This window comes from Zerene cesonia, chromosome 23 (genome assembly GCF_012273895.1).
Source record: "Zerene cesonia ecotype Mississippi chromosome 23, Zerene_cesonia_1.1, whole genome shotgun sequence".
Taxonomy (NCBI): Eukaryota; Metazoa; Arthropoda; class Insecta; order Lepidoptera; family Pieridae; genus Zerene; species Zerene cesonia.
The window spans coordinates 1,690,182-1,713,492 of NC_052124.1; the positions used below are offsets into that span (position 1 = coordinate 1,690,182).

Consider the following 23,311-nt stretch of genomic DNA (forward strand, 5'->3'; position numbering starts at 1 on the left):
TTCGATATAGTTGAATTGACGCCACCGAATGGTGCAGTCTTCTGTGCTTCGAGTTCAAGTGCAATGTTTGCCCTCTGGTTATTTCTGTTACGCATGTATCGCGTTGTATCCACGCGTGGTCAGAATACCTATGGGCAAAGGAAACATCTATTTGTATGGCAATTGGCTTTAGCCTGTAGGTCGATTCTTTTGTATCGTAACTTCTAAAAAGCAATTATAATAGACTTTCCGTTTAGCACTGCTCGTATGACAATTTCAGTATGCACAAGTGCATTACGATCAACAGTTATATTACCCGTAAAATTACCATCCTCTTGCGTTATTTGTGTACGAAACATTAAAGTAGTGAGGGCGCATTGATCTCTTAGATATTCCATATTCATTCGAACATCATTAGTCATGCATATTCAAAGATATTCCGCGTCGATGCGGCAGCGAGTTTACGACACTGTCCGCCTAATAAGAACGATCTAAAAATAACAAAATTAAAATAAATCGAACGACAGACAGTCGTCATAAACTAATTTCGAGTGTTTTCCTTTTGGTGTGTGTAAAAATAGCGTCATTACTCTTTCATGTCCCGCGCTGGACTGACATTAAGAATTTACAGTTGGAATTGGAAACAGCGCCATCTATGCGTAAAAGATGAAAGATAAGTTTATTGCTCAAAAGAAAGATGAGTGTGATTTATGCGCCAATAAAGGCATTTGAATTCAATATCTGCTTTGAAACTTAATATTAAATTATTTTTGATGTATTAGGTTATATAAGGAAATACAAATCGTCAGTTTCAAGTTCATGTACCACTGTGTATATTTTGTATATCTGTAAGTCTTTCTGTTAACTAGTTGTTCCACTGATATAAGTCTATTACAGAATTGATAAAATAAGAAAAATACATGGAAAAATAAGTAAAAATTGTATCAACCGCACAAATTACTTCGAAACTCGAAAGAAAATTATATTTCGATCAAAACCAATTCGGGTTTTAATCAAAAAAGTTGGTAAACCAAATCGTTTATCGGTTGTCATCAAAAAGAAACATTCAACCCTTCTATGCGAACTTAATTAAATACGAATTGGAGAAAGAAAAATAACGGAGAAGTTATCCCTCGTTTTGCAAACTTTCCATGGTTTCTTTTTAGTGTAGAAATATTTAACCGATACAATTGGTGTCTGAATCAGAAGTCGATCTTCCTAAAAAATTTACTCTTTTTCACATGTAACATAAACAGTTGAAACACCATCTCTTTCGCTTTATTCGTTACATCTCATTAATGAACGCATTTATCGCTTTCCCAATTAAACATCGTGAAATGCCTGTTCTATTTTTAAAGCTAAACTAAAAAGCATTTTATCTAAATCTTTGTCCATTCCAAAATCTATGAGCATTTACATTTCAACACTAATATTCACGCAATTAAAACCGTCAGATTCAAAATCCCGAGCCCATTTACTCTTTTATATCACTGATTAAGTCAATATTTTTTGCCCATGTTAATTATTCTGAAAAGTTCGTTTCAAAACATTTATTCAATACAAAGCACAAACATATTACGTTGCAAAAACAACTGTAAAGATTCGTCCGCTTTCACATAAAGCTTCAGAGCTCCATTGAGAGTTATAAAAAACCGATTCACTATTTCGGGGAATTTCGGTGATTCAATGGGTGACTGATGAATGCACTCGGAAGGTGTTCTGTCTGATGCAGGTTCTTTCACTGCATTTTGCTGAAATCCGATGGGTTTTACCCATTCGCGAGCGCTTTGTGTGGAACCAGTTAAACATTTTGGATACGTAATTCTAATTATATCTGAAATACTGAATTGCGCAGCGAACTATGCATTTCGATTATTTGCCGGTTCTCGTTTTCATATTTTCTATTACTCACCGCTGTTCTATAGAAATTGTGTTTAAATTCCGTCGTTTTTTAACAACGAGACTATCTATTAATTCACAAATAGTAAATTTTCTATTCAAACGCTTTAAGAGTACACACACACAAATTATCGTCCAATTAGCATGGTACTTAACACTTGATCGGTTAAATTGGCCACGCTAATGGTATTTCAATTTCTCAGTCATGATTCTCTTTATGTTTATTTTATTAAACTATGCAAAATGATTTGAACTTTTATTTTCTAACTATATGATGCTCGTATTTTATATAAAAGCTAAAGTTTAATGTAAAGAGAAATAAGCTAAAATCAGTAGTAGTTAAATATTATTTCCCCGCATGGACCATCATACGATTTCGACCTCCACAGCCATACTTAACATACTTAAAAGAGTTTAGCATCGAATTCCAAGATATATCAGTTGAAAGATATAATGCGATGACCTATAAGACTGATACACATAATGCTACATCCAGTTCCTTCATACATCTTAATATTATCGGCACATTACCACAACGACATAAACTCTAGGTGGGCGGTGTCTCGCCAAATAGCTAAATTGGTTTTAGTGCCACGTCACGATGTTAACTTGTAACCATCGATAATTCTGATTGATCGTTATATAATATTGAATAATACGAGCATTATTTAGCTGAATTAAGAGTTGTTTTTGTAAGTGCCACTACTGTATCTAAAAACAGGCCTATTTAATTTTCAACCTTATAAGACTATTCTATAGCATTTCGTTTTATTTCAACACTCAAAACAATAATGTGCAAAAGACGACCAACAATCGAAGGCCAGAAAATAGTCCAAGCACAAACGCTACAAAAATCAATCACCACAAAACAACAAACGCACCACCAGATGATAAAAACGATTCAAAGACAAACAAGCGATCATTAACATCCCGTATCGAAGTGTGTTTTAATTGAGAGCTACTTGCTCATAAACGGTACTCGTAAAACGTGATATTTATTTAGTGCAAGGATTACTCTTCGGTGCCGATCAATCATTCCATTGAATGTATCCTGTTTCTCTTCGCTAGTGCGGTCGCGTTTCGATTGGTTATCGATGATATCGCCGATACCGATATTTTCCTTCACTATCGGAAGGAGTCGATGACGTCAAATTTATGTATGTATTAACTTAAAATGTAAGTCATAGAAATTGTTTTCATAGATAGTGAATTTATGAATGTTTTATAAATGTGTTTTTTTTTTCTAATTGTGTTCCATAATTGCATAACAAGTCATTGTTTTTACCAATTTACAATGATAATTTCGTTCAACGCTTCTATTGAATCGTAACAACACTAAGCATTCATAAAACAAGCCACATGGTGCACAACCACTGCGTAGCAAAACTATCGCAATTTCAAAAATCGAACACAGTCTATCGATAAGCACGCGTCACTAGATCTAGCCAACTGTCAAATCCAATTCAGCGATGCCCCCGCACATGTAATTGATTTATTGATCGTACGTTAGATTCGATACGGCGCAAGGTTACTGCATCCTTTGGCTACAGTTAACCGACTGACCTCATACTTATAATTCATCGTGTATGGGGGATACCGAGCAAAGACTCTAGTTAGTAATGTTGAATGTAATTCTGATAGCAATGGAGGTTGATAACGGTTTGAGTTGTGTGATGGAGCAGTTTTAACTAATTGATAATTTGATATGCTTAGTCCATATTGTTACTTTAGAGTTTTAAAAGAGTCGTAAATAAATTTTAAATTAATGTAATTAACAGTCCAGATGTGTAAAAAACCGTTTTAATGTGGTTAGCTATCACATTATAAAGTATACGTTGGTATACATATCTAATATATGTAGGATACTTTATCAATCTTACCTCTTTTTCTTTAGCAGCTAATTCACTTTCTAAGTTGTTTCCTTGATTTACAACAGGACTGCTCCGGGAAGAGTTGCTGTTACTCCGCGCGGTGGCAGCCATTTCTATTTTCTGTTCTATATCCTCATCAATGTCTGGAGTTCTTCTCTTCTCCTCCTTGATGTCTGGACTGAATTGTTCTATCCTCGTTTCTTGGTCCCTCGATGGCTCTATGTGTGACCCATTTGTCTTAGGCGGTACTGTGGCTTGGAGTGGTGTAGGACTGGTTGTTGCTAATTGCTCCTTCAGCGTCGTCACCTCCTTCTCCGCCAGGGTAGCTCTCTGTAACAAATAATGGGGATTTGAGTACATAATACCGTGGCATCATTAGATCATATGCTGTCTTTTATCTGTTGCAAACTTTTAGCATTTTACTATATTAAAGATTTATATGACAGTTTGTAAGGGTCAGATGAAGTTGTTGCGCTTTCAATGTTAAAATCATCAACGCGAACGCAATTATTGTCCGCACTTTTAGCACCGGAAGCATCGATCCGTGGTTTTTCCACGTTGTATTTAATCTAATTATCAGTTCCCATAGCGTTTGTTCTTGTGGCCGGTGACGCTCGAGCCTTTGTGCCACTTCCTGTGCCATTCATTATTCATTCGTTTATTTAATCTCGATCTCATCAACGGATGCAGCGCTGATTATTGGCCATTCTCGAATTTACCATACGATGGTCTATTAATTGTGGGCTGATTTTTTATTTTACGTTTAATTACGATGCTTATCTCTCAATTATCGTTTGTTTTACTTCCATGTACAGGATGTATTGGTGATTATAAGTGTTATATGTGTTTGTTGTGTTTTATTTAGGATAGGTTTTATAACAATCTAATTAGATTATAAAATTTCCGTGTACTTTTCAATCTTCAAAAAAAGGGAAGTTCCTTAATTCGGCGATGTTTTTTGTGTTAATTTTGGTCTAGATGTGACGATTTGAAGTCGGTTTACTTTCTTGTTTATTAATACTTTTTAGTTTAATGTTTCTTATTCTTCAGTTTGTAAAGTATAATTTACAAACCAAGGTATGTATAAAACATTGAACGTGATTAATAGTATGATTCGTTATATTAATTACCGTGAAGATTTGCTTTTTATGCAATACATTTTCTAAAGCTTTCGCAGATGTTTGATTACGTACAAATCCTATGCATTAGATAATATCTCAGTGAAAGGCTTCATTCAAGTAATTAATGGTAAATCATTAATTTCTTTAATGTAAAATCCGCAACGCACGCGTGCGTCGTCACGCGTCGACTGTCGGATAGCTATCTGAAGCTTATTAGAGCTGGATACAGTGTGTTCTTGATGTAAAAATCAATCTACCGCCAAATAAATCAATAAATATAAGCTTACTTTAATATTGACATACGAGTATTATGAGTCATCGATATGAATGGTAGGTAGGTACAATTTTGTACAATGTGTACTAATACACACAACGTATAGAAAAAAACAAAATTTTACCCGATATCTACCCGACATGCCGAGTGAAATTATGTGGTTAAAACAGAATTAAAACCAGCTGAACCTTCCATAACCGAGGATTTTTTCGAGGATCAAACTCGCAACCTATTGATTAATTTTTGATTTGATAATCATTATACTAAGGTTGCGGTCTGGTGAGGTTTTAGAAGTTAATTTTGAAATATATAGAATAAATTATTAAGATAAGAGATGGAACATCTTAAAATGCCCTATTTTAATAAAATCGTTAAAACTTTAATAATAATGTACCAAATAAGCGTTCAGTATAAAATTATTTTGAGCAAAAACTAAAGCGCCTTTTAATTGTACACAACTATACTTTCAAATTGCTAACATGCCCAAAAAAAAATTCACTTGAATCGATAACCTCCTTTTTTGAAGTCGGTTGAAAATAGCCTACCCAAACTCTCGCAATTTCTCTCTACAGATGAAATCATTGATAACAGAATCAGATCAATCTCAGTGGTTTGATAAATAATAGGCATGTAAGTATTTGATTTATACCCGTAATTGAATAATAATAAAGTATTTTTTACATCTTAATAAACACATATATACTCAATAATGACTATAATATAAGCTCATTAGGTTTTAATCATAATGGTATGCATTTGCTATGTTAGGAACAAAAATAGGATGCGTTCTCAAATCCTACAGAAAAAACGTTCAGTACATTCTGGCATGAAATTACACTCTATGAAATAAATACATTGATCCTTATGTCCTAAACGTGAAAACATTGGTGTAAAATGTTGATATTTCATCGTAAAAAGCGATCATCGAAACAAACGTCGATACTTCTAAAAGCCGGTCGATGAGTCAGTTAGCAACTGAAGTGATCTATCACTCAATTGAAGAAATCACTGGTTACGTAATCAGATATGACAAGGCTGCGCCCACGGGTTTTACTCTAGTATCCTAGGCATAGGGGAATGCTATTGGCGAAGATGGTATTAAAGATAAACTAGAAGCATATAGATAGGATTAAGATCGAATCTAGATTTCTGTACAAAATAAGCTTATATTATTCAGATAAATTAGACTTGCTACTTGTCTAGGTTATTACCCCTTTCGTCTACGGGTATTTTTATCTATCTAATATACATTAATTTGTTTTCATTGTGGATATAATTGAAACCAAAATATAACTGATTTCTCTTCATTTTAACGATATGCGATAGTAGTTCATTACCCATAGTAATTATACGAAGCAACTACGGTTTTGGACCAAAATGTAATGTTTACAACTAGAAAGTTAGAACAACGAGCAATTATTGTTGCGTTCATTAAAAAATCATGAACATTTGACTAAATTAAATACAGGGGAAATCAGCGTTGTGAGAACTTTGAGCAAACATAATAAAAATAATTCCGAATCATTAACCGAAGCAAATATTAGTGGAATAATGACTTCTGACGAGAACGACACAGTTCACTCATTAATGTGAGAATAATATTACAATGTTGAAAGTCTCAAAATTGGACATTGATTTATTAAAGTCGAACAAAGGAAAGATTAACTTATTTTCTGTATATAACGCATTCGTTAAACAAAATCACAAAGGTACCGATTTAAACTAATATAGATTAAGTAACTTTGGGTGGATAAAATTAAAAGAAATTCATTTAAGATATAGGCGCGTAAGTTACCCTACAGATAAATAATATTCGATGTCTTTGACATTTCAATATTTCCAATCTACAAACAAACAGAACAAGAAACAATGGCACGCAAACAATACGGTCTTTAATGGAATTCTCTGTATTAATTTCTGTCTTTATTGATATTTGTCAATCATCCGGCACTTCGGAATTCATATTCAAATTTTGAATCGATTCATTAAAAAGGTAACAATGAAGAAAAAATGTACCTAAATTTATATTTTGAGTTGAATAATGTCATATGTATGTTTTGTCTATAATAGAATAACTATTTCCAGTCCATACTTCTCACGCTTCTTTAAATGCCCCCAAAGCCTCCGCGAAACCGATCTAATCCGATACCGTTATCAGCAATAAAAGCTGAAGGAGATCCCACAAAAAACAACCGAAAACTATAGAATGATATTAGCAAAATATTAAGAACCGAGCGGATAATAAAATGAAACAATGCTGAGGAACCACGCGAGTGTGACGATTCCAACAAAAACCGTATTAATCAAAATTATGATTTGAAAGTCAGCTAATGGTCATTCAAAATTGACCATTACTGTACCGAAATAAGTAGTAATTAGCTGATGCTCCCGAATCTTAACAAAGCAAGTTATCTATTGAAACCATCGCATAAGTGTTTAAGTAATAGGTAAGGTTGGTTAGTGATCTCACGGATAGGGCTAGCACCGTGCCGTTTATTTAACAACATAACGTAACATATACAATATAATAGAAAAATGTATATCGTAGATCAGCTTTAACTTTAGCTCAAATAAAATTAACCCTTAATGCTATTTATATAAAGATTCATAATGCATCTTTATATTTCGTTCAAAATTTGTCACCTTTCATACTTCAAGCTAAAATACTTTACAATTTATGGTGTAAATATGATCGTTCAAGTAGTTGTGAGTGTAGTAATATGAGTAATTGGGAGTATTTATACATCAGGCAGTATAACGACACAGATTTAACATTAATTATACATTATGTCATAAATATCTGTCGTTATATACTTAAATAAACTATTTGTGTCAGCCCTAGCACTATTTAGTTCCTATAGCGGTTCTACACACTAAATTTTCAATGAATTTGAACATGTATTATATTTATGAATATTCATTTATTTTGCCTTTCCAAAATCACAATTCATAATTAAATAATTATGTGTGTAATTAATTTACTATTTAAATGAAAACATTAATTGCAAATATATTTAAATAAGCTATAACTAAAAATGTACGTATTTAATTTAATCATATTGTTAGATTATTATAGCATATAACCTTTTTTATTGTAACATATTTCAGAACTCGAATTTAATTCGTTATTAAAAATAATTCGAACAAAAACTTGATTTTCATCGAAAAATTTAATTGTATGCCCGAATGATTTAATTTTAAACATTTTAAATCTATTTAATGTGAGGTAATGCTTGTGGCTCACGATCGTGAAACTTGAGCAAACTGATCGTGCATGTGCGAAAAATACAATCGAATTGAAGTGTTTTTTTAGTGTAGTATTAACGTTCGGGATTTTCATATCAATAAAAACGTTGAATCAATGAAAAACTCTTTATTTTCGTTCACCCCACACGTAGAAATCATCTCATTATCCACGTTTTAGCCACATTTACATTCGAATTCTTCATTTTCAACCCTTCACTGCCGTGAAGAAAAATTAACGGAAGGGTCCAACCCGCATTATGCGAGCGGTCACTAATTAATGGAAAAGGATTAAATTCGTATAGAATTGAAATAAAATAAATATGATAAGGGACGGGGGCCGGGGACCGTGGGGCTGTCTGTCAATACGTGGGCTTAATTAAGTTTTTCTTTGCTATGCTAATCTGCGAGGGTTAAGATGTGTTTAAAATTAGGACTCGAATCAAAACTGTAGGTACTAATTAGGGAGCTGGATCAGTTAAATCTTTAATAATAGTATGCTTCTTTTTTCACAATCTACGTACGAATTAGTGCTAAAACAATAAACAAATTTGATGTTTCTATATTAAATGAATTGAAATCAAAAAATCGTTACTGTCTCACTATTACAAAATTACAACCTACGCTCAGTACCAATTAACTCTATTAATATGAATCAGGGATTCCAATACCCTTCTAATTTTTTCTATTGTAAATTATCTCGCAAAAGCTCACAACTACACAGACAATTTGATAATAATTCATCTTACATGAAACGTTTTCAATTATTACGGTTCATCGCTCAAAATATGCAACTTAGAACCTTTAGAGTCGACACGATCTTACAGCTACGCAATTTTATTAAATTCCTCATTATACCCAAAATGTTATTAACTTATTAACGGCTCAGATAATATTTTAGTATTATTGTAGAGTTAATTTAAGCTTTCCTATTATTATAATATATTCATACTTTGGCCCTGTCTATATTAGCGGATGTCTGTGATTTTTCACCAAGTTTATTTACCTATATTGTTCCCTTTGTCTGAGCCGCCCCTCTGACCACTCGATCGTGACGTATCAACCCAACCTTAATATATTTCGTAAAACATCTTTCAAATTCCATTTATACAAATTTAAAAAAAGAATCCAGCAATTACCCAATAGAACGAGCAGTAATCAAATTACTACATTATTAAAAAAAATGTTTGTCTATTCCCCTCCAGTCGATACACACTCAAGGTAGCTCTTAATCTCTCAATGTCAGTTTTAATTTGCCGCCAGCATCGAATTACCTTCCAAGAGTTTTATTTTTAAATTTCGTAGACAACGACGCAAAGGAAACGAGTTTCGACGGTCTCAAGAAAAATTAATCTCCCGCTAAAACGTTTGGAAATTTGAAAAACGAACGTCAAGGCGGTCACACACTGGCCGCGGATAAATTCGAATCAGGTAACGTCAAACAGAACCGTAACCAAACAGAATCCAATCGGAAACTAAATAACTCGATTCGAAATTAGAAATTCGAAATTCGAACAAACTTCGATTGACAAATTCAAACAGGACGCTTTGTGAGTCTATTGGCGATAGACAGGTATTAGGAGAGCGGAGCTAATCATTATTAGATATTGAATTTTCGTAACTTTGGACTCATCCGCTTTCTAATTTACTAATGAATCCGAGTGGTGTTGCCATTAGCTCCCCTCCCGTGGGGTGGGAGTGGGCGAAAGGGGTAAGAACGCGAATTTTCGTCTTTTATACATATAGGACGATAATCCGATTGGTGATTCGAGCGTTCCACATTTGAATCTTCGTGTTTTAGGTGATTCCGGGCGCGGTTTCGCTTCATGATGAACAATTTGCTATATTGCTTGGTTTATGTTGCCTTTATATATTTCTGTTGAATTTGTTAATTAAGGCGTTGAATGAATACGACAATGTATGAGTTTTTTGCATTTATCTAAGACTAGCTACACCGCCCGGTTCTGCCCGCGGGCGACGACAAATATTTATACAGCTCATGTCCAAATTTGATGTAAAGTTAGTTTCATTAAAATTCATTCAATAGGTTTACGTAAAATAGTAACAAACATCCATCCATCCACACTTACAGACTTTCTTCTTCTTAATATTACCAGGATAAGTAAATTGGTCAGTTTTTGAATTAAAGACTCAAGAATCTCTTACGTATCGAAGTATTTAAAAAAATCGAAGCTTCGAAACAATACCTAGGGGGTAGAAAGTTAGTTAACAATAAATCTACTCCGGTCGGCGGCATTTGTGCATTAACAAATATTGAGTTAGTCGCGTGGAGTTGGGGCCAATAAAACTGTACCCAACTAGCACCTGTATTGTCATAGATTAAGTGTTCGCGTGGATGTGTGCTATTTTAATTCGTTTTATGAAATTTTGAAGTGTAATAAAAAAAATCGTCTTATGTACTACTCTTTTCTTAAATAGTAAACAGTACATTATCAATATTTTTAATTTGATGTGTTGAATTGTTAAATATATAATTTTCAGCAGCTGAATTGATTTAAATTAAATTCAAAAACGTAAATATCAGTTATTAACAAAAATCTGTAAGTTGTAAATTCTTAACACATCAAACTAAAACTAAAAATCTTCGTTTATCTGTATGGGTGAAGTGTATAAATATCAATATCACAAGCGTGAAAAACTAAATGTACTACGTCATAACTCACAAAGCTTTATTCAAATAGAAAACCAATATATGATCATTCGTATCAGCCTCATTTAAAAATCTATCATTTAACTTGTGTTCTATTTAAATAATCTTTGACCCTCAAAACTTGTATTCCCATTTCCGCGTAGGCTTCGGTTCCGATCGGCAAAAGTTATGTCGCCTGCGATAGTTAAAACTAACTCAACTTCTGCGTTTGTGTTTACTGTTGACTGTGTACATACATACACAATTTCGTTGGGAATTTCATAACGATCGGTTGTTTTTGCACTCTGGGAAATATATAAACATTTAGATATAGTAAAATATAGGGCCGTGAAAATTTTTTGTAACATAGATTTATCGCATATATATGAAAGTATTAAATTTATATTACATTATTGTAGTGAGTGATAACTGAATAACAATTAACTTTCAAATCATCATCATCATCATCATCATCAGCCCATATATGTTCCCACTGGTGGGACACAGGCCTCCTATGATGGTTCAGGCCATAATCCACCAAGCTGACCAAGATGTCAGACGTCGAACTTCTTAGACATGCCGGTTTTTTCATGATGTTTTCCTTCACCGTTTTAACTTTCAAATGAGTATCTACAATAATAATTGGGTGAAAAAAAAAAAAAAAAAAACAAATCGATATTTAATCTAATATACTTAAAATAGATCACTATATAAAACAATAATCAAATACTCTTTTAAATACAAGCGGACACTGAATCATAAACTTATAACAACTATGATAAAATATTATTTATATCAAATAGCAATCAGTATGAAAACTTCCATCAAGCCCTTAGCTTTAAAATATAGTAAACTCGCTTTTACCCGCGACTTAAATCGCGTTAAATTCGGACTAGTCTAACAGATGTTATTCTACATATAAACCTTCTTCTTAAATCACTTCTATCGATTAAAAAAAACCCATCAAAACACGTTGTGTATTTTAATGATCATGCATATTAACAGACGCAGGAAGCGACTTTGCTTTACACTAAGTAGTGATACAAACAACTACAACGCAATTAGTTAGGCACCAAAGGCGAAGCTGACGCCTTTCTAGAAGTATTCATTCTCCCGCTGAGCCCCAATGTTCGGTTCACAGCGAATCAGTTCATGTAACAACGGTACAATGCGTGCGAATAGATAAATATCTAAATGAGCCGTTTTAAATATTGTTTAAATGCGATGTTTTATTGTAATGGGCGAGTGTCGTTAACTAGCATCGGATTAAACTACGGTTAGACTAACTGTCTGGTAAATGTTCAGGTTTTGGATAGGTTATGGTCTAGTGGGGATGGAGGCGAGATATAGAGAAATTATATATGCAGTAGGAATGAAGTAATTATGTCCGTAGAAGGAGAAATACGTACAAGATAAACATACTTCACACTAATATTATAAATGTGAGAGTTTGTTTGTTTCGATGTTTGTGCGTCAATCACGCTGAAACTACTGATCGGATTTTGATGAAATTTGGTATACGGACAGGGTACGTTGACTTGGGTGATAGGATTTTTATCCCGATTAAATGCTCCCTTGGAATCAAAGGAGTCTTGATATTCGAGCGAAGCCGGGACGAGCGTCTAGTGTAATATAACGTTTATCTTCATGACGATAAGATTTTCATTAAAAATCCGCATGAGGGTAACGCAAAGTAAATCGTGTTTTAATAAAATACTCGCGAATAACATCTAGTGTGCTCTAAGTGTAATTTTCAGCTCAATAAAGGCTTTATTGGAAGGCTTTTATCTGAACACGCGACAAAATCCTGGCTAAGTGGTGTAGAGTGCATGAGTGGAACTGTCAAACAATAAGCTGATTACAGATGTGTACAAATTTAAATTGTGTGCTTTATACTTACATTTTTATGGTGAAATAATGAATTGAAATCTTAGTTTTAATGATTCAACCTTGATTTTTAAATACTTATGTTTATATTAATGGTTATTTTTACAAAGCTTTGAAAAAAGAAAAACATATATTATAGATACAGCTTATTATATTTGCTAATTGTTGTATATCACTTACAAGAATTACTTTGCTAGATATTTATTGTATGTGACAAACATAAATAACAAAGAAATTCAGAGAACTTCATCACATGGCGAAAGTATAATGTAGAATTTCATAGAACTGACAAGCATAATTCTTTTGCTAGGATAGCCATTCCATATTTATAAAAGGCTTAGTTAGAGTTTAATAGATGTTAAACCTTCATCTTGAATCAATCCATCTATTAATAAATAATCAAAATCCGTTGCGTAGTTATAAAGATTGAAGCATACATAGTGACAGACAGAGCGACTTAGTTTTATATTATACTAGCTGCGTCCCGCGGTTTCACCCGCGTAAGTCCGTATCCCATAAGAATATCGGAATAAAAAGTTGCCTATATGTTATTCCTGTTGTCCAGCTGTCTACGTACCAAATTTCATTGCAATCGGTTCAGCAGTTTGTGCGTGAAAGAGCAACAAACACACACACATCCTTACAAACTTTCGCATTTATAATATTAGTAGGATAGAGGCACGCGCCAAGTCTACGCCAAGATTTTATTAATCTATGACAGCGAGGGGTAAGAGACATCGATGCGATCGTCAAGAACTTCTGATCGCTAATTTTGAATGGCGTCAATCGTTATTAAACGGAATTATTAAATGAGGAAAATTGATAGCAGCCTGACATTCGGGGAGTGTGGGGTGTGTTGGGTAACTGATGAATTATCGTCGCGTTTGTTGTGCTCTGATGTATATGTGAGGACTTTTTTTAAGACGTTACATTGAAAGAAAGAAATATTTATATGATACTAGCTCCGCCCCGCGGTTTCACCCGCGTAAGTCCATATCCCGTTGGAATATCAGGATAAAAAGTTGCCTATATATTATTCCACTTGTCCAGCTGTCTACGTACCAAATTTCATTGCAATCGGTTGGGTAGTTTTTGCGTGAAAGAGCAACAAACGCACACACATCCTTACAAACTTTCGCATTTATAATATTAGTAGGATTAGTAGGAAGTAGGATAACATGTCATTTAGGCGTACAAACTCAGACAAATTTACACTGCACAAATAGTATAATTATTACTTCAATTTAATATGTTAATATACTATAACGTTAAATTGTATTGTAATACCTATATGACGCTATAAACGTCTATTTACGTGGATTTTGCTGCACCTTGTATAAGAGTGGACAAACGGGCATATGAAAAATGTCATCAAGCGAGTCAATTTTTCGTCACCTGAAAGCTTTGTGATCTAAAAGTGCAAATGAATAATTAACTTAAGATCACCAGAATGATCAAAACGAAACGATCCATCGCTGAATGGATCAGTAGCTCCATTGATTGCGCGCGCGCAGACAGCCGTGTTTGGAACGGTGCCATCATTGTTTCGATTTTCAAATTCATTTGCTGGGAATTGTCGATGGTCGGCATTTATAATTGCTCTTTGGTGTTCCAGAGATTCGGAAACGGTATGCCAATTATCATTTGAAAGAAATGTCTTCACTGAGCTTTTTTTCTTTTTTTGATTATCAGCTTTGGTGTAAATTTTATTTTTTTATTATGAGTTTTATAGTTTTCATCGATTGTTAATGATACTTCTTATTTCGATAGTGACTTTTTAAAAAACGAGCATGACTAAATATGTTTTAGTGTGGAGACAGTGAAATAAAGTTAAACGAATAATTGCTTAAAAAGGCTACAGATAAGTTATTACCTACATGGGATTCTCCCATAAAATAATCTCCCATTATCACCACGTTTCATTCCCTCACTGTATCAAAGAGCAGTCGATAAATACACTGAGATGAACAGCAAAAAGACAGCCACCCAATTTGTATTAATTATAAATTAAAGGAGTAAAAGTCGGGGCGCAAACATTGCTGAAAAGTTGTGGAAAGTTCGACAACTTGGTTAGCTACAAATGGGCATGGAACTCCGCCAGCCCTTTAATTATTTGCCATTAGGTATCCGATACCTATAGATGATGAATTAACGAATTTATTGGGCACTAAGTTAAGCCCGCGGCTTTGAATGGTCTTTGGGAAAAATATTTATAACATACCGTTTTTATGTAATCTTTCGGTTAAGAACAAACACATTCAACTACGTATTTATATGGGATAAAATTATGTGTTATGTAATTTTTTACTACCGCTAGAGAATGTCAATGAAGCATCAAAAGTTTTGCTTTTGGGTCAAATTATTTGGTTATATTGGAAAGAAGAAGTAAGAATATAGTCAAAGACTCCTCTTGTATAAAGTTTTGATAAACAAATGATAAAAATGTATGTGGACTTCACATCATCGTTTGTTCTGCGACTGTTAAAATTAACACGTCAATACAATTGTCGGTCGCTTTGCTTTGCTTTGTCATCCGAATTTAATTGGGATCGGATACTTGCGTCGTTCTCGTCTTTTTGCTATCTATTCTGGGCTTTCTGTTTTGCTAGGTTCTCTGCTATTTGTTCCATGGTGTGTTCTAGTAATGATTCATCTTAAAATTGTATTGAGCTAACATAAAATATAATGATTAGACGAAAATTTGCCTTTACATGACTATGAAAAGTAATGTAAAGTTACATGAATATGTCTCTTTTAAGATTCCTTATAACAAGCATGTTTAAGTATGTAAAATCCGATTTATGTTTTATCAATTTTAACCGATATTTCGAACACTATACAACATTTAATTCTGTATTTGTGTGATAAATACAATCAGAAAAAAGCATCCACAGCCCGAAGCATTTCATAAAGTTGTAATAAATATGAATCAAGCGATTCTCAATTGTCAATTAGCCAGATAAAAATCCGAGAGCCCTAAACGGAGAACTGGGTGAACGTTTTTGTAAATATCTCAAATTCCGTTAACCAGTCAAGTTGGTTGGGACTTGGGTATTTATCAAAATCCATCCTCAATTAATTCACTTTCAAATCTGAAACTTCACTTTTAATCCGATCGATCGCTGTTTTGTTCCCTCCGAACCCTTCCAAACAAAATACTTATAATTGCATTAAAGTATATTGATCTAGTTAGAAATTTCAGGTTGGATTCAATAAGAAGTTGTCTTTTAAATGGGGTATCGGGCGAACTGTCTCAGATATGTGTGCAATTTAAGATAGCACGATTAATAAGTTGAATTTTTATTTAATTCTGTACTGTATTGTTTGAACATTATTATTGATTTATTAGTTTTCATGGATAATAAAACCATGATCATGTTGGTTTTCAATATCTTCTAATAAATCGTTATCAATTGTAAAAGCATCAGAGTTTCTATTAATTAATGAACGTTTTAACAAATTGCTCAGCATCAAATAGTCAGTTAAATCTACTATCAGCATTGTTGAAAAAGTAGATCGAAAACTCAATTAAAGCACTTGATTCTTTCATAGATTCCATCTCACAATCAAGCCGAACGATAGAAAATATAAAAGTCCAAATTAGCAAATCTCCAAATTTCTAATTTAACTCGTATAGGACTTAAAGGGCAAGTTAAACATCCGATAAACGGATAGAATTCGCAGGAAAAAAGCGTGTGTTAATCAATCGTACTACCATTGTTACCTTCCCCCTCCGAATGGATTCGTTCAATGCGTTTTATCCGAAGCCCACTCTTATTACGTACAGCGCAATTGGGACTTGATAAAAAAAATTTGGCGCATCACAATCAGACAGCAGCAAATGCGCCGGTCGCAACCGGCAATTTTTCTTCATATTTACCGGCTTGCATTAGAGCTAGAAATTAGCTAAAAGCTAATTAATATCTCATCTACGTAGCCTTTGAGAATTTTTTGAATGCTATCGCTTCAGACATCGTCAACCTTTTTTGCGCGTCGTACAAAGTACCGTCCGAGCATACATAAAAACCCCTTTAACTTATGATGAATTAGCGATCTCCTACGCTGTCTCCCGTCACCCGCTCCCCCCCACCCGCCCTCCGAGGCGTGCGTCAATATGAAGGAATTAATATGGGCGTAAAAATCCTGAACTCAAGAGGAGTGGGTTTGATTAATTCAATATAATTGTGTGTAAATATAAGCCTTTGGGATAACAAACGTTACTTTAAAATTTTCATGGAGTATATTTTTAGCGAAAAATTTTTGCACGTTTGTCTTTCATTCTCATATATACTGCCAATAGTCGAAATACATACTTTTGATATTGTTAGTGAAATAACTATATATAACACTAATAAAAGTGCTTTAATTTTACTTGATAATTTTTCTTAACATACTCTAATTATTCACTACCAAATCGATAATTAAAACACCCATAAAGAACAAAATAAACACATTTTATAATTACAATGTATTATCTTGTATTTGTCTTCAAATATTCTAATTATATCAAATACATTCTACATACGAGTTGTTGAAAATTTTATCAGATGATTTCTGAATAATATTGAAACGCCAAAAGAAAACACCCTATATCATTGTCAAAATAAAAGTGACCCCTCGCACGGCCACCTAATTACTCTCCCATACATTAGCGAAAGACAAGTCGTCGAAGGGCCCGTATCACGATTTTAAAATGTCCACCTAATCCTTCCCCTAAAAACTTGACCCCCGAGATGTTTTCATAACCCCCTGTGTACAGGGTGATGTTTTACGGCGCATAATTGTTATCTGCCGATCAAATTAATTTAATGTAATATATTCAATTTTGTAGTATTGAAATTCTTTATAAACATTTTTTTAAGGAATATAAGCAATTCGATTGCTGAGGTTGGATAATGAGTGGCTTAGTTGTCAGGCGTAACACCGGTACAGCAAAGACGCGGGTTCGAATCCCGCCTGACGATCGATTTTATCATAATTTAAATAAAATCAAACTAATCGTTTTTTTCTTGAATATGTTCATGTAAAATTTTTACATACATGCTGTGTTATAAATTTATGTTATATTTATATTCAGTTCTTATTCAACACAAATAATATAAATCTCAAGTTATTGTCTAATAACATATAATGACTATATTTATATTTACCAAAACATACATATTGTTTAGGTATTAAAATACACATACTTTTGTATTAATACAAAATCAAGATAAACGAATTTATAAGTCATTTGAAAAAACAATTGAATAAAGATAGTATATTATTAAATTTAGTCGTAGTTTTGTTTAATTTCGTTACAGTAATTGGTAAATACATCTCCATCCATCCCACTAGGAAAATCCACGATTCTTAAAGCCAAACATAACCCCATATACATCCTATAGAAAAACATTAACGTAAAAACTGGGTTGAAAATTCGGTGGGTGGAAATTTGTAAAAGGTTGGTAACCGCTGTCGAAGTGACCGTTGAGTAGGGTCGGCATTATGTGGATAACGTTGTTGATCAATTTTAATGCGAGTAGCGTCAACAAAAAAGTTGATAAATAATGAGTTTTATTTCGGTCACATTTTTTTTGGATTGTGTTTACAAAGTACATACGAATGTTGAGTTTTCTGTTTTTGTAAGCGCGTTAAAGAAAATCGCGTGTAAATGAGATATTATTTCATTATTAATTTGACTTCTTGTTTCCATCGTCTCCAATCACCTACTTAAATAAATCTATACATCTATAATAACATACTAAAAAGATTTGTTTGAATGCCGTAATCTCAGGAATTACTGAACCGATTTCAAAAATTTAACCGTTGGTTATAAAGGCTATAAGCTATATATGTAGCACGGGCAAAGCCGGGGCGTTCGTCTAGCATTAATTATCTCAAACGGAAACAATATACACATATATCGCAAATCGGGTTAAAATTAAAAGCTGGAGCAATAAATAAATAAGCTATTTTCTATTAAAATCAAGTTGTAAGTATAAAATTATCTCATCCACACATTTGTACATACAGAAGGACACGACTCACTAATTCGCTATACTCTTAATTACTGAGACGGGGGTAGATGCGCGATGTTGGAAACATTGGATGCGGTATTTAAAAGGAAATAAATAAAATTAATTTTATTAAACATTTAATAAAAATAAAATTAGAAAAAATCAAAAGCATTAATAGCGTTTTGTGTTGAAATTATATATAATAGAAAACTTTAACTTTATCAAGTAATTACATAGAAACTTTATTTTTTTCATTCAAACGTTGAGGTAATATGATTTTACAATTAAATTTAAAAAATTGTAGATACCTTATTGACGAAAATGTATATATTTATAATAGTTATTTTTTTGTATAAAAAACAAAAAAAACTTAAAGAATAACACGTTTATTTAATAATTCACAATACATATTCTTTATTACCGCTTCGTAATTAAATTTAATTATACAATCAAGGTTACCAGTAAAATAAATTATTTGACTATCAGAAATTATCATTTTTATATTACTAGATTAAACTGCTTTATATGAAGGAACTTTTTGTATCTTTTTTTACAATGACTTTTTTATATATTTAAAAAAATACTACAGCGTCCAAAGATTAAACGTATTTTAATTGAATTATAGTTGTTTAATCTATAAATCAAATATTATATCAATACTTACTATTAAATAAATTGAATTTAAAAGGCATCTCTTAGAATAGCTTCTCTTCATTAGCCTTTCAACTGTTTGGCAGTTTACATACGAGTTAATCCGGTGAAAAGATTGTATTTTAGCTCTAAAAAACTTTTCGATTCAGGTCAGAGTTTTTTAACTTTAACACACAAATTTCATTTAATTCACTCCAAATTAATAAAAATTTAAGTGTCGCACTACAAATTGTTCAACGCAAAAACAAAGGTCACTCACCTCCATGTAATAATTTTTGACTTTCATAATTGTTTCAAAACTATCACTTCAGTTATTACACTGTCATTTTCGAGAGTCCGAAACCACAGTCCAGTTTGTTAAAAAAAAAACATTTAAATTCAAATTAAAATAAGAACGCGCGCACCAATCCAAAATTCAAATTTCAGTAAACGCGCGAACTATCCAAGTTCAAAATTCGAACGCCCCGCGCGTCATCACCAAAAGCGCGCGAGCAACTGGCGCACAGATAAAGCGTATCTCCTTATCTCGACAATTAACATACTCCACAGATTCCCATACACTTCTTCCGCGCCACATTTGCATATATCATATGCAAATCGATGCACAGCCGACCCCATCGACAATCAACATCGACCTATCAATCGGTTTTAAACTGGTTTAAATGTACGACGCGCCATTGTTATGCTGAGAAAAATGAGATAAGATTAGGGTTAATACGACCCTCAACCATTTGCCAGATGTCAATGTCTTGTATTGATCTTAAATCCATTGTACGGGAGGTATCGGAAATAGTTTTTTTAATGCTAATATCGTCCCGATGTATGGACACCTTTACTTGTTATTTTGAAAAATGGTATGAAAGCTAAATGATTTTAATAATACTGTGGCTATATAAATGTGGATCATTTTTGTCATATTTCCTCGGCGTAACGTACACGTGGCGCTAATACGTTTGTCTCATTGTCTTTGAACATTTATGAGCAAATAACATGACTTTATTTTAGAGATGCCTTTTTTTTGTTTATTTAAATTTGCTTTTCGTGAAATAATTGGTCTATCAATAGGGCGTGCAAAAATTAAATAATCAAAGAGTTATTCATAATTACCTTTAATTTTTTTCTTAATATTAATAATAGAAGGAATATTAATTAAAGTCTACATGTCATTCAGTCCCGTGAGAACTATCCCGAATATGAAACACGCATATTTACCAAACCGGTCTCCCGAAATAATATCGAATAATTATTTATCGAATAATTATCGGGAATCCACGATTAGCATAAGTTCGAGAAAAAGAAAACATGATTTATTCCCATTTCAATACTTGAACTGGTTTTAATACCCTTGTATTTTATATTTTTAATTTATTGACCTATATGCAAGGGTGATATCAATTATTTGCATATTAAGTACTATTTGATGCTCGGTGTGTGAGAAATTCTTTCGATTTCTGGTTCATACGCAACATTGATTTTAGCCTTTAACTTCACCCTTTGATATATCTGTTAAAGGATTACTAATAATAACGAAGACGGCTGATTGTATCCTGTAGGTATTTCTCTAAATCACAAATAAACTTTAAACTCGTTAGAAACAAGACTAAGCAATAACACATTATTGAAGATAATAATAGCTTAATTAAAATTATAATGAGCGATAAAATTTCAAAAAGCCCAATCAAACAGCAATTCGTTGATAACAAAGTTTGGAAACGCAATGCTTTGCTGGGTACACACTTTTAATTAATTATTATTTATCTGTTTTACGATCGCGACTGATATGCGGGCGCAGTGAATTTTAAACTTTAACACTATAAAATAAAACATAATTTAATTGAGCACACTTGAGTGTTTTTATGAGAAAAATGTTTCAGCCATTGAATACGCTCAACGTGCGACGGTTATTGTTCGAATTATAAATTTTTGAATTTAGAATTACGGTAATTTAAATTAACGCGTTCGAATTACAATCGGAGTTTCGTATGAAGAGTGAGCGATCCAGCTCGATTATTACCCACTTTCTAATATCTCTGTTACAATTGTAAGTTTTTTAATGACACGTGTAAAAAGTCTTTCCTTAGCGTAAATTTATTGTTAAATTTTGCTGACAAACACAATCTATCCCGGTTGATCAGTCTTAAAAGTACATACACATTGTTTTGTTGTATTTTACGTGGTATTACTATTTACGAGTATTTTCTATGAAAATTAATTGAGTACTAAGAAATTTAATACATAGTAGTCTTATTTGATGCTGTAAATAAGATATCAGCAAATGAACACAACGTTCGAACAGTTATTGTACGGAACGCCCGATCGCCGAAACCCAAAAGCTCACAAAACACAACCGTTGCTTCACGGTACACTTGGCAGAATTTAATTGTTAAATATAAATATCGTATAGCGTTATCGCGGCCATCTTATCGCTACGTCAAAACGCATTTCTTTATTGCCGCATGTTAATTAGATGTTTGTGAGTATGGTGCCCGATCACGTGGGAACTACTGAAACGGCATATATACTCGTCTTCGTACGTATGTTGAGTATTGATAATATTTCATCAAACTTTTTATATTGTGTAGTCGTTGTGAAAATTCATAAAAATTCCTTTATAATGCACGATCAAAGAGCGTTTTCAATTGAACGAACACTTAGCGTTCCGATACGATCCCTAACGACTCAATCTACGAACATTTAAATTGCCCTTTCCTTAGAAACCTCATTACTTCCCGAAATATAACCTCTATGGAGGCAATAAATAACCAAACGGCGCGCATATTTCAAAACAAGAAAAATATAACACATAAAATTTTCTTTGCCCCGCGCGTCTAATGCCGGTGCGGTTCCATTGTCAGTGACGTTACGATAAATGCACATAGAACTTGAGTTTTCACAATATACCAATGTAAAAAAAATCATATTGTAACCTCAGGGTAGCTCATCAAAGGAACAAAATGATAAATTAATCTTATTAAACTATTATAATCATAATATTATAATCAGTCAAAATTTTCAAACTTATTCAGTACTAGCTGCCCCCCGCGGTTCCACTCGCGTAAGTCCGTATCTCGTAAAAATATCGGGATAAAAAGTTGTCTATATGTTATTCCAGTTCAGTAGTTTTTGCGTGACAAAGCAACAAACGCACACATATCCTTGCAAACTTTCGCATTTATAATATTAGTAGGATTCTTAATTAAATAATATCATCAACCAGTAATTCTCGATCGAAATCAGAAACTACAACGGTAACGATTCGAATCCGCAACTCAACAAAACAAAACAACAACACATTAAAAACCAAAATCAATGGGAACGCACACCCCTGCGTTCCGCGCATAGATTTTTGCATTATTTTAGTATGCAAATGCTCGAAGCGATAGCGTCACTGTAAGAGCAATTTAAATTATTTTTTATGGCGCTCTCGTGTATTGAGAGTTCGCCAAGTTACGGATTATACCCGCGGAATTATCTCTCTGATATTGTCTTCGTGAATTTTGAATGAAGCAGTTGACAGTTACGGCGTTCGATCGAAATTTAAATTTGAATTTTCGAATTTTGCATTCCACTTTCAGATACTCTGAGAATGTATTAGGAGTATCTTATTGCCGTTCCATTTTCGAAATTGTAATTCGAACTCCCTTTTAATTTCGTATAAGAATTTTATTGCTTATTGTCGTGTGAATTACGGGGAAAAATATAACGGAATTCGATGCGTAACTACTAAATTATCCCGA

The 23,311-nt window shown here is 33.1% G+C and overlaps 1 protein-coding gene across 1 annotated transcript in view; it reads right to left on the bottom strand.

Moving 5' to 3' along the window:
• The window catches only part of LOC119836166 (homeobox protein cut-like), an 89,692-nt gene that overhangs the window by 26,036 nt on the left and 40,345 nt on the right, over positions 1-23,311 (bottom strand). Inside the window, exons 3-4 of the mRNA XM_038361421.1 lie at positions 3,759-4,079; positions 1,552-1,730 (exon numbers count right to left, since the gene is read on the bottom strand). Of these exons, the coding sequence (XP_038217349.1) occupies positions 1,552-1,730; positions 3,759-4,079 (500 nt within the window). The remainder of the gene's footprint in view (positions 1-1,551; positions 1,731-3,758; positions 4,080-23,311) is intronic.